Below are 13,372 nucleotides of genomic sequence, written 5' to 3'. Positions count from 1 at the left end.
GTCATGCTGCTTGTTATTCTCCACATGCAACACAAGCCAAAACAAGAAGCCTGCAACCCAAAGCAAGACCACAGCAGATATTTGCAGGAAGCATCATGCTGGCAGGCCCTAACCCTGACAGGGGACTTCAACCACCTGGACATCCACTGGCAAAGCAGCACAGTGAGCTGCAAGTAGTCAGGAAATTACTGAAGTGTGCTGAGGACAACTTCCTAGTAGAGATGATGGAGAAGCACTGCTGGACCTGCTGCTCACTAATTCAGAAGAACTTATCAGAGGGGTCAAGACTGGAGGCAGCCTGGGCTAGAGCAAACACATCCTGGTGGAATTCTCAGTCGAGGTAAGGATAAAAAGTAGAGGCTGGACCCTAAACCTCAGAAAGGCAAACTTTCAGCTGTTTAGGGCACTAGTGCATGGTACCTCTTGGGAAACTGCCCTTGGAGGAAAAGGAGTGAACAAAAGCTGAGAGATATTTACCTTTTTCTTAGGGTGTGAAAGCTCTCAGTCCCGACATGCAAGGAGTCAGGCAGGGGAGGCGGGAGGCCAGCTTGGCTAAGCCAAGACCTCTTAGCCAAACTGAAACACAGAAAGAGGCAGGGACACACATCCTGGGGAGATTATAGGGATTCGGCCCAAGAGTGCAGGGCAGGGATCAGGAAAGCCAGGGCACAGCTGGAGCTGAACTTGGCTACAATGTGAAAAATAACAAGAAGGGTTTCTTAAGGTACATGGCACAAGAAAGTAAGATGAAAGAAGAAACTGTACTCCCCCAACAAGCAAAACAGGAGACCTGGCTACAACTGAAATGGAGAAGGCTGAGGTACTTAACTTTCTTCCCTCGGTCTTCACTGGCAAGTGCACTAGCAGAGAATTCACAGAATCCAAAGCCAGGGACTGGGACCATGAAGTATCACCCACTGCAGAAGATCAGGGTCAAGACTATCCAAGGAACCTGAAGGTGCACAAGTTCATGGCACTTGGAGGCACACATCTGCAGGTCCTGAGGGAACTTTCAGATGAAGCAGCTCAGCCACTACACATAATATTCAAAAAGTCGTGGCAGACTGGTGGGAAGTTCCCAGTGACTGGAAAAGGGGAAACAACCCCCATTTTTAAAAAGGGAAAAAAGGAAGACCTGGGAAACTACAGGTCAGTCCGTCTCACCTCTGTGCCCAGCAAGATCATGGTGATCCCTCATGGAAACTCTGCTGAGGCAAATGAAAACCAGAGGGGATTGGTAACAGCCAACACAGGTTCACTAAGGCCAAACCGTGCCTGACAAACTTGGTGGCCTTCTACAACAGGGTTACAGTGTTGGTGGGTAAGGGAAGAGCAACTGACATCATCTACCTGGACTTGTGCAAAGCGTTTGACACTGTCCCGCACAACATCCTTGTCTCTAAACTGGAGACACATGGATTTGACATATGGACCACTTTGTGGAGAAGGAATTGGCTCAGTGGTCACACTCAAAAGAGTCATGGTCAATGGCTCAATATGCAAGAGGAGAGCAGTGGTGAGTGGTGTCCTCAGCAGTCAGTGCTGTTTAATATCTCTGTCAGGGACATGGACACCTTCACCCTCAGCAAGTCTGCAGATGACACTGAGCCAAGTGGGGTGGTTGATACTCCAGAGGGAAGGGATGGCATCCAGAGGGACCCTGACAGGCTGGAGAAGTGAGTGCATGCACACCTCATGAAGTTCAAAAAGGCCAAGTGTAATGTCCTGCACCTGGGCTGGGGCAATCCCAAACATGGATACAGGCTGGGGGATGACTGGATCGAGAGCAGAGAAGGACTTGAGGGTAGTAGTGGATGAAAAACTGTCTATGAGTCAACACCGTGCACTCACAGCCCAGAAAGTCAACCATACCCTGGACTGCATCAAAAGCAGCGTGCCCAGCAGGTCCAGGGAGATGATTCTGCCCCTCTGCTCTCCCGAGACCCCACCTGGACCACTGCACCCAGCTCTGGGGTCCCCAGAACAAGAAAGACGTGGTCCTGCTGGAGTGGGTCCAGAGGAGGCCACAAAAATGATCCCAGGGCTGGAACACCTGTCCTGTACAGAAAGGCTGAGAGAGTTGGGGGTGTTCAGCCCGGAGAAGGCTCCAGGGAGACCTTATCACAGCCTTTCAGTACTTAAAGGAGCTTAGAAGAAAGATGGGGACAAACTTTTAAGTAGGGCCTGTAGCGATAGGACAAGGGGTAATGGTTTTAAACTACCCATCAGGGCCTCCTCCTGCCTTCCTACTCTTTCATCTTCCACACACTGTGCTCAGCTTCCCCCACTGGATACCCCACTGCAGCCACAGCCCTACAGCAACACCAGGGTAGGAAGGGAGGTGATATCTCACTGCATATAGCTTAGAAAAATACATCCAAGAGCAATCACCTCCCAGCATTGCCATTCAGAGACTGAGGAAATGATGGGAATGAAGAAGAGCTCATGGATTTTGCGTTCAAATCACTGACTTAAGAGCTGCTGCCTCCAATTACACCAGTCACAGCTTGTTTGAACTTGGCATCTGCCTGCTTGTTCCCCCAGGGAGAGCTGCACGGCCTCTAGAAATCACCAGGATCCACCTGAACTGGAGAGCTGGCAGGATGGTCACCTCCCATGAAATCAGCCACGATGGAAGATGCAAGTCCTCACAAACATGTCCCAGCTTTCCCTTCATAGAGAAAAGCCGGGTGGTGCCCAGCGTTGACGTCAGGACCTCCACTGCAGAGGTGTGCAGGGCGGGGGCACTTTCTTCAAGCCAGAGAGCAGGTCCAAGGCTGGGCAGACCTTTGGACTCACCCAGTGCTGCAGTTCTCTCCTTAACCTGTGACCTCGTACATTGGATTTTCCCCATACCTGAGCAGGAACACAACCTGCAGCAGGCACTTCTTTGCAGGAACAGGTGACACGACCATGGTCACACCTCCACAGCACCTGGGTCTGTTACCTTCTCACCACAACCCCCACAAGAGCCCCCACAGCTGACAAACCAGGGTGCAACCAAAGGTGAAAGGATGACACAGATGTACAAACACATTTAAATGTTCTCTCAAGTTAAAATATTGGTTGGTCACCCCCTGCTTGAAACTTGTTTCTCCTGGAAGGCTGACTTTGGTCTGATTTTCAACCCAGCAGCACCCTTGCAGGTTGCAAATCACAAGGAAATGTTTCCTGTGCTTTTATTTTCAGGATTTCAGAAATTCTCTCAGCAACGTGGGGGAAGCAGGATGAGCATCCCTCACCGCTGCTGAGCACAGCAAGAGCCCACAGCACAGGAGCATCATTCCAGAAGCCAGCAAACCACCCTGTGCAGAGAAGACCTCCCCCTCCCTGCCACTGTTTGGGTGAGAATAGCTTTAATCTTCCTTTGTCCAGCAAAGCATCAGCTGAGCTTCTGCCCCAACAGATCAGCAACTCCTGTTACAAACCAGGCAGCCCAGCACACATCCTGCACACCCTCCATGCGAAACACATGCATCAACTGCACAAAGTCCAGCCCGCCTCGGCCACCGCATGCCCCTCTACTGAAGCCATGCCCCCCCAGGCGCAAAGCCCATCTCCTTACCTGATACGCCCTGATGAGAGATTGTACTGCAAGATGGTCCTCCACCAGTTTATCTACGTTGGGCTGTGCTTGAACCAGGAACTGGGCTTGGGGCAGCGTGGAAAGGCTGGTACTCAGTGGAGGGGGGCTTTGGTAAGCGGTGCCTGGAGCAGCTCCAGCATTGGCGTTGCGGAAGAAGATGTCCCATGACTAGGGAAAGAGGAGAGGTGACAGGGTCATTACCCACGACCCAAATATCTCCTCACTCAAGGTTACTGGCGTCCCAACTCAATTATTGCCACAGCAGGGAGTAAAATCCCTGTGGGTAGAGCTGACTCTTCCCCTGCACCCCAGCTCCATGTAGCTGCTTCCGAAAGCACCTCCCTGCCTTGGACAGGAGAGCACTAAAGCTCTCCCACTATTCCAGTTATGCCATTATCCTACTTCCCATCCATCTGGATTGTTTCTTTTGGCATGAGACCATCCCCAGAGTGCTCCCTCCCTCAGCAGCAGTGCTTAGGACAGGAACAGATGACACCACTCGCCCAGATTGGCTCTTGAAGCCACTACTCTGCACAATGAGCCCCAACCTGGTCTTCAGGAGCTTGTTTCCTTCTCTCCAGGGCAGGAGACTGCCCTCTAAATACCCACAATACTTCCTCAAAAATACTTTTGCCCTGTAATCAAATACAGCTCTTTCTCTTTTCAGTCGTCTAAATGTCCCGAGACCCAAATCCCATCATAAGCCGTGTTGTCCAGCCCTCAACCAACAACAGCTTTTTTCTTCTTCTGTCCCCTCTAATTTTTCCCAACCCTTTTGGTGACACCAATGCCAGCACTATGTGGAAACTCCCATGCCAGTTCTCCGTGCCCTCAGCAAAGCAGGTATCACCTCTGCTCCTGTTCCCCTCAGCAGATGGGTGCTTTTAGGTGTTAGGAAAACAAAGCAAAACACCCAAAAAACGCTGACAGACTTGGTGTAACTTTGTGGTTACAGCACTGCTGGAAGAGCCCAGAGGCATCCCAGGCCAAACCTAAGTTAATCTGTCTACTTGGAGAAGCAGTAATGGACCTGCAGAAGGGGAGCGACCAGCAGAGCAAAGTTCAAGCCACGTCCTCCTGGCACACTCTTGCCCTTGCCCTCGTGCTACGGAGCAATAGCAGATGACAGAGACAAGGTGGAGGCGTCTGCGCTCCTGCACGTACCGGAGACACCAGCTAGAGCAAACAAATCCCATCAGATTTGCACTCTGGTTTCAGCCAAGGTTTCAGCCCAAGGCTCTCTCCACTAACTGGGAGCAAAAGCCCAGCGCTCAGCGCCCTGCACGCCTCATGTCTGCAGAGAGCAGCAAACCCAACCTTGGTGATGCAGAGATGGGCAAAGTGCTGCCCAGCCAACCCCAGCGTGTTTAAACCAAGTTGAAAAGAGCCATAAGAGCAGCTCCAGGGGTGGTTTGGGGAAGAAAAAGCAGCTTCTGCACCCTGGTAGCAGGGTGGAGAGGACTGAAAACCAGACTTTTGCTGGAGGAGCACCAGCTCTCCCCCTTCCCTGTAGCTCCTCCAGCTGCAGAGCCCATCACATGCCCCAGGAAGCTATTTCCAGCCCTGATTTACCCAGACGCCCCATCATATGGCTGCACAAGGTGATTAAATTTAGAAATAGGTCACACTGAAGGAACGTAAATAAAATCTGGAACAATTTGGCACCGTAACTGATAAACAATAGCTCCCCCAAAGAAAAAAAGAAAATTAAAAAAAAGACCAAAGCCAGAAAATGTTTGACCCCATTCTGATTGCTGTCTGCTAAATGAAATTTCAGTAGGAAAAAAAGGAGAGCTGCTTTTTATATGATCCTTACTCCTGGGCACTGGTGAGAGCAGCCCAAGCCCCTACCCTTCCCCAGACTCACAGAGATCATGGGTGCCCCAGAAGCCAACAGCTCCTGAGAGCAGGAGGACCGAGCACCCTGGGATGTGGAGGAATCTGGCTGGCAGCTTTGCTCAGTGGTTTAAGGTTGTTTAATGTACTGGAAAATAAAGGCAGGCAAGAGAAAGGGAGCATCTACTAGCCCAGGGAGGGGGCTGTCAGCAGTGCTGGGGGGACAGGAACAGAGCCAGGAGGCAGCAGTGCTGCCTTTATGACTTCCTCCCTTCTGACATTCAACAATATTAACCTCTTGGAGATGCAATTTGCTTCTGTTCTGAAAGAAGTAGTTCATTTTAAGCTCTCTAAACAAGGTGCAGCACCGGCTTGGTCAGCTCAGGCACCTTCGCTAAATGCTTTATTGCCCAACATAATTAGAGAGTATTTCAGACTGCCTGACTGCAGGCTTTGCCCCTGATAAGCACTACAAAAACATCAGCTTTCAAGTTGTTGATGTAGTTTGGAATACAAGAATATTCAAGGGCCACTCCAGGGTTTCTGGTGACCCAGGTAGGTGGCCCTGGAGCTCACATATCCCGTGGGAGAGTCTGACAGGGCCCCATCAGCGTCATCCTGCATTATCACAGGAAAGACTTCACCTTAATCCAGCACTCACCAAAGGTAACAGCAGTAATAAAGCTCATTGGGTTATTTCCCTCTGACCCTCTCCATGCCCAGAGCAAGTCCTACAAGCACTCCTCCAGCTCTTATAGGCTGCAAGTATGTGTGTGTATATATATATATATATATATATAGGGTATAAGATATATAACAGGGTATAAAATAAATAAATATATATATATATATATATATATATATATATATATATTAGATAAAAGAGGTCAGCTTCACTCATTTTTACCAAGAGGGCTCAAAGCCAGTATGTCCCTGCTCCCAAGTGCGTAGGCAGCCCTCAGCTCTGGGCGCACTAAATACCACCAACCCCAGGTCCCTGCTGGGATGGTCCCATGGCCACGTGTCCCACCACAGCCACAGCACAAGGCGTCAGCCCGGCGCAGCCTTCCCAGCACTCCTCTCTGCCTGCAAAGTGAGACAGGAGAGGCAGCTGACTGCAGCAAGCCTGGATAGGCCAGGCTTTAGAGGGGTTTCGAGTTCAAGTCTGAGAGCAGAGCTCACCACAGGCTTCTCTGTTGACAACAGCCCCAAAACCAGCTCACGCAGTGAAACCAGCATCTTTCACTTCGTTTATCTGACTGGGTTGCTGGAGAAGGGTGTGGGCTCAGACTGCTACATCGCAGCCTCTGCCACAAAGCCAGCTCAGGTCAGGAATGCATGGCGAGGAGAGAGGGGTGACATCTTCCACCTGCTGCAGGGCACCTCAAACTGAACTGGGGCAGCTCCAGGCTGGGCAGTGCACAAAGGATACATGGCCTCTACCTCCAGCTCAGACTGCATCCCTGCTGCTTCTTCTGCCACAGACGCCAGGGTACAGAAAGCACCAGCCACACCTGCTCCGCATGGCTGGCAGGCCAGGCATCACCTCCTGTGTTAGCAGGGAGAAGATGAGGAACATTCAGGGATTAAAGCTGGAAAAGGAGGTGCCTGAACAAAATTTACAGCAGGCAACCTTTGCTGAGAGTAAGGGGCCAAGCAGCGATCGATGGGTTCGTGCTCTGCACGTTGCCTTGTCTCTTATCAACATAAACAAGGCCCTTTGGTTCTCCAGGGCGCTCGCTTTTGAAGATGGGGGTTGAAACCCAAACATTTCAAACTCTCAAGCAAGATGACTACAAAATTCAGCCTGGGCCCCTGTTTGTGAGCATGACTGCAAAGGACACAGCAGAAGCACCTGCCAGGTCTCTGGCCTCGCTGCAGACCGCAGGTTCCTGCCGTAGGGCTGGCGAAGCTGGGTTACACAGCATGGCCTACACACATTGTGGTCACAAAACCACTTCAATATAAAAATCAAAACGCCGGCATATTAAGAAATCCACGTTAAAGACTGATGTACGTACATATGGGGAGAGCTGCATCCCTTCAGCAGTTCAACCCAAACACAGGGGATGCTCTTTAGGAAGACTGAGCTCGTCGCAGAGCTCTCGGCCACCTGCCCTGCAGGCAGTGAGTCACTTCAGGTGCTGGGGAGATGGCAGGGGTTGTGTCCAGCACCGCTGGCAGCCAGCATCATACCCAAGTGGCGAAGAGGAGGCATGAGGAGGGTGTCCCTGAGCCCTCAGGACACGGTCCCAGGAGCAAGCCTTACCCTGTGGCAGCCCACCAGCAGCGACCTCCACATCCTCAACTCCTCTTTCCCTAGCTCTACTCCTGCTCATCAGACTCAGAAAGTGGAGTTCAGCTGAAGAACTACATGCAGAAAAAAGTCTAAAATAGTTTTAAAAAAAAAAAAATAAATCTTCCCTACTCTAATCAAGCAATTAAGTATATTCTGCAGCTTATACCACCAGTGTCTGCACAAAGGAAGTGAATTCATTTTGCTCAGCTGGGACAGTTGTGCTGGCTGGAAGGCTCCTGGGTGACAACAGCAAAGTTGTCTCCTGGCAGAAGATCTCACACTCACCAGCACAAAGCAGCATGGCAATGCGCAGCCTGTCTCTGCTCTGTGCAGGGAACTGATAAGCCACAGCCAGGTCTGTGTGATATCCTGGCTTTTTTTGGGAACTCCACCCTCAGATCTGACCCTGTGTCTAACGGGATGGAGGCCAACACTTATCAGGGACAGGGCTGACACCATCCACTGCTGCTGCAGCGTCATGCCAGAGGGGACACAGGCTGGCAGAGACTGCTCGCAAGACAAGACAAGGGACGGCCACAATCCCGATCCTACCACAGCAGCTCAGCGTCCCCATTGAGGATGGGGTGAGCTACAAAAAAGTGCAGAGAGAAGACAGGGGCAAAGCTAGGAGCTGGGAATGGATCTTGGTGAGCCCACCAGAATGAGGCGGGATCCATCCAGAAGAGACAAGTGAACAGCAACAGCAGAAGCCACAGCAAGGCCAAGTGCATCAGAGAGCAACAGCAAAGGCTGCACCAAACCTCAGGTATCAACCGCACCAGAAGTTCTGGGACATGGAGCTGGATTTTGCAGGATCACAGCATGATTCAGGTTGGAAGGGACTTTCAAAAACCATCTAGTTCAACCCCCCTGGTCCAACCCCCTTTCTGCCGAGCTGGACACTAGCTCGATTTTGTTTAAAAAGCAGTTCCTACGACTTGCTTTTGACACTACCAGTGTCAGGTTCACTTCCTGGTAATGACAAGACCCCGCTTCATTTTCATGCTGCTTCTCCTACTGCCAGAAACCATTCCCAGTCCCACTGGAGGCAAAATCTTGTACCAACTCCTGCACTACTCTCTAAGCACTTAGAAGTGATTTAAAAGAGACACTGATTTCCAAGGGTGACTAATGCACATTTGCAATTCTTCGCCATAAACACAGGACTGGGGGCCTGGGGAGGTGGGGGGAGCTCCACTCTTGTAGGTGCTCAAAACTTGACCACACAAGGCCCTGAGTGACCTGGTCTAGCCATGAAGCTGGATGTTACCTCCAAGATGGCCACGCTAAAGCAGAGGCTCCAGAGGCTCCTTCCAATCCTAATTTCTCCCCCAATTTCTTCAACTGAAAGTGCATGAGGACTCCCGTACAGCACTACATTCGCTGCCTACCTGCTAGCAAGCTGATGAAACTACAAGGACTACATTAAAGAGGAGACAAGAGCAGAAGAGATCCAGAGGTCTGGCCTCAGGACCCAAATACACCTCCCAGCCAACTGCCCCTGTTAATCTCAATTTACTTTCACATCTGCTCAGAGCAACATTCAAGCCTGAGCAGGGTCTGTAGATTAAAAAGCCAGTATCAAACCACGAAGCCTCTTTACCAAAGACACAATTGTGCCTGCCATTGGGACACGCGTGGTGTAACCCTCACTTGTTTTTAAATTATATTACAGCATTTAGATTCATGGCTTTTAATTCCATATCCCACCTCTGACGGACTCGGTTGCACCACACGTATGTGCGCTTGGGGAGCTTTCAAGTCACTATCTGACAAAGGGCACAATCCAAATCAATACACTTTGTGTTTTCTGAGTCTGTATTGCTTGGCTCAGCCATCCATTTGCCTCAAAAGCAGCATAAAGTCAACATTGTTTGTGAAAATCCAGCTTTGAGCCTACCTTAATACCTTTACAGCACGCTACAGGCTCTGCATTTTGGATGCATGGGACCGATGCCATCGAAAATACACTCAACACTGATGCAGGTGTCGGGGCATGAGATTCCTTACTCACCCTTGACTGCTCATTTAACCATCACAGTTTGCAGACTGCTCACGTGCTACTGAGTAAAGAAAATCCCTGCTCTACATCAGGACATGTACAATACTGTCTTAAAAATCCCCTGGGTAATGCTGAGATTTAGTCACTACAGGAACATTTTCCTTGTGAAACACTGGGGTTGGGAAGAAATGCAGTCAGGTTTCAGAAAACCTCTTCCCAGCTGAGCCCTCACCTGATGGACTCGACACTAAAGCTGGCCTTCTCCTGACTGGAGGAGCTTCAGTAATTCAGATCCAAACAGACCTCTGCACATACTGCCCACAGCCAGGTTGGTTTCCCAGTTTTAAGTTAGGGAGTAGCTGGTGGAAATCCCTCTGGCCACCAGACCCAGTTCCCTTCCCCAGGCTGCAGATCAGCGATCTGGCTTTATGCACACAAGCTCAGAGTCAAGCTTAGCTACAGCTCCAACATATAATACCACCCATGCCTGAAGCAAAAAGGAAACCAGTCAAGATGTAGAAAATACCCTCTCCACCCCCATCCTCCACTCCAGAATAAATCCTCTTGATGAGCCATCAGAGCTGGAAAAAATGAAGCATCAGGAGTTGGTTAAAGGTGGATTTCCAGAAGGCATTCTTTGTATCCACTGTGATCCAGGATGCTGCCTGTGTCCCACAAGCCCACTGCATTCCCTCTTGAACAGAGAAGCTCCTCTTGGCTCTTGCTCAAGGAATTGCTGATGTTTCTTTCGGGCAAAACAAGGCAGAAGGATCATCCACAACCAGCCAGCCCCTCTGGCTGAATTCAATCCTCCTTCAGACGTGTGCACTTACCTGAACCCACTGCTCAGACACACAGAGAGAGAAGCAAAGGCTCCTGGCAAGGTTGCCCCTTACCTTATGTACACTTTTTGGATTTTCCAGCCAAGCATAATACATTTCCTCCACGTAGTTTGAACTAGTCCCGCTCAAAAAAGGCTCGGCAGCCACCGGTGCGCTGTAGCACCTGATCTGTTGAAACGTCCTGGGTGCTGCCAGCCTGTGTTGAGAAATTGTCTTTACAGTCTGTGAGGCCGTCAACGGCCTCAGCTTTGCTGCACAAGTCCTTAACTTAAGCATGTTTGTCCTGTTGCCTCCACACAAGTTCCTATTGGGAGAGAAGGGAAAAGTGGGTTAAAAATTACTGCAGGAGAGCACAGAGCAGAGACTACCCCTGCTCCACCCACCCCCGTCAGCCCCAAGAATGGAGAACTGAATTTAAGATCTGGTTTTAAATCAGATTAATCCATCCACTTCGTCCTGAAGCCAAGTCCCCAATGACTGGGAAACTATTTTTGCTCAAGATGCTCAACACGGCCAGGTCTACCTCCCCCATCCCTGCTCCATGGCATCATCATCTTCCCCGACACAACAGTGAAAAGTAGATTTGCTTAGTGGGGCTCCCAACACCAGCCTCAAATGAGCTGCTGCACATCAAAAGCACCCGCACCTTTTTATATCTGCACCGTACAAAATAAGGCAGCTTGATGGTGAAACACAGCGTGGATTCATGGTATAAAGTATCAGGTTCCCCCAGCGCTTTCCTCTTTAGTTCTTAGGCAACGACATCTACAACTTTTCCAATAATAAATCCATAAAGTATTCATTGATTTCTTTTGATTTTTTAATTCTTCCTCTGGGAATCCTCTTTCTGTTTGTTTTAAACAGGAAAATCCTCTCTATGAAACTCAGATTCCAGCAGGAGTTGGATGCTTTGGCCCTTCAATGTCCTGTTTGCAGGGACATTGTACAAGTTTAAAGAAAAGTACTTTAAAGCATCATACCCAGAAGGGTGCATAAAAAAAATTGTTACCAGATGGATTTTAACACTGAACATCAGGTTTTTCTTCACACGGAACTGATCAAGTCTAGCAGGGTACACTCCTCCAGGTCTGCGCAAGCCACAGAACTACTCTCATCATGCTGACCCAACATGGAAGCCTTTTCCATCACTCTCCCAGGTGGAGGATCTTGGACTCAATTTTTGCTGTGTTACTCACACCACGGCCACTCTACTTGGCCAAGTCACCTGTTTGGGTTACAGGCACCAGGATAAAGCTGGGAAGAAACCATCTATGGGAAAGACCCCTCACAAAGTAGAAGTATGGTGGTGTAAAGCACTTGGCATGTTGACTCCAGGACAGACCACTTCCTCAAATCCAAGAAGGCCAACACGGTGGAAGGACCCAGAAAGGGGCTCTCCCCTGCCCAGAAAACCCAGAAGAGCAACCCAGAGCCAGCGTGGGACCTCTCAAAGGTCCACCAGCAATGTTCACCTTGCAGCTCATGGTGGGGTGCAGCCCCACATGGACAGGGAGGCCTGGGGTTAACCACGCTCCTTGTCACACACCCCCATCCATCAGCTGCAGCCCAAGGGAAAGCGCTGGAGCAAGATCATCTCAGGGAGAGAGCCAGCTCCTCTTGGAGCTGCCCTTTCCACCCAGCTCCTCCCGCAAAAGGCAGGACCCAAGGCTGGAGGTGACCCAACTGGCCAGTTTCCATATCCCCAACCAGTTGAATGAGCAGCAGCCCAATGTCAAAGCAGCTATCATGCGTTCACCATATTAAAATGAAGTTTCACAGCAGAGTGGAGGAAAAAAAAATAAACCTTCATTACTGGTGTTTCATCAGCCACGCTTCCAGATTTTCTTTGCTGTTCTGACTACTTGGCACGGCAGCAGCTATACTTCCTGCCTCAAAACACAAGATTTTGGTCCAAAGAGCCCAAAGAAGACCTGGGATCACTCTAACTCAGCCAAAGTGTTTTACAGATTTACCCCAAGGAAAAAGTAAAGACCACTTGGCCTTTCCACCCTGCTTGCTCCCTTCTGCCTGCAGTCAAACCTGGACCATTATCAGGCAAGAAATGGCAGGCAGGAGCGGAAGAGCAAGTGTGGCAGCACAAGATGTTTTCCCAGCTTACCCTCCTCAGATTTAAGCAACGTAACACAGGCAGATATTTTAGAGCCGACTGAATTGGGTGTCGGCGCACAATAATGCACATGGCAGGGAAAAAGCTTTAGGACGAAAGAGTCGCTGGTGTCTCTGGCTTTGGTGTCTGGTTTCGGTGCTGCTCCTCAGCAGCGTCCCGGTGACCTCTCTGGAAAACAGGGGGGTTAATGCCAAGGTTTGACCCAAAATGAGCAGAACCAGATGGTCTTTTGAGGGTCTCACAGAAAGGGTTGGCTTCCTGAGGGCACACAAGCCCATGCCGCACCACAAACCAGGGCAAGCTTGGAGCAGGAATGTTTCCAAGGTAAATCAAAACAGCACACAACGACCAGGATCAAGAACGTAGGAAACCAAACCCAAGATAACCGATACAGGGGTCACGCACGAACACAAAGTTCATGCACAGAGTTACAGCTGAGGAGAGAGTAAGGAGAGGAAGCCCCGGCTTGCTGGCCAGGCCCTCCTGGGCACAGCTGGACCACAGCCCAAATTTCACTGAGAGGTCAAACAACAGGAATACTCGTAACAGATTAACGTCTGGGACAGGTGAGAACGTACCGTTAAACAGATTAAGGTACTAAATTTGACCTCTGGCAGCCGGGATTTGTGACACCTGCCCCTAAAGGCAACTAGCTCGGAACTGGTTGGTTGGGGGGGGG

General features: G+C 50.2%; 1 protein-coding gene across 1 annotated transcript in view; it reads right to left on the bottom strand.

The window, feature by feature from the left end:
- Positions 1–13,349, bottom strand: part of LOC113488137 (2-oxoglutarate dehydrogenase, mitochondrial-like) — an 83,236-nt gene extending 69,887 nt beyond the window's left edge. The window contains exons 1-3 of the mRNA XM_026863164.1: positions 13,272–13,349; positions 10,620–10,869; positions 3,566–3,754 (exon numbers count right to left, since the gene is read on the bottom strand). Coding sequence (XP_026718965.1) covers positions 3,566–3,754; positions 10,620–10,841 — 411 coding nt within the window. The 5' untranslated portion in view covers positions 10,842–10,869; positions 13,272–13,349. The remainder of the gene's footprint in view (positions 1–3,565; positions 3,755–10,619; positions 10,870–13,271) is intronic.
- Between the last annotated feature and the right edge of the window lie 23 nt (positions 13,350–13,372).

Source organism: Athene cunicularia (genome assembly GCF_003259725.1).
Source record: "Athene cunicularia isolate RWA chromosome 22 unlocalized genomic scaffold, athCun1 chr22_part2, whole genome shotgun sequence".
NCBI lineage: Eukaryota > Metazoa > Chordata > Aves > Strigiformes > Strigidae > Athene > Athene cunicularia.
Note: the sequence above shows the minus strand (reverse complement) of the source record. Positions and strands in the feature narration are given on the sequence as shown.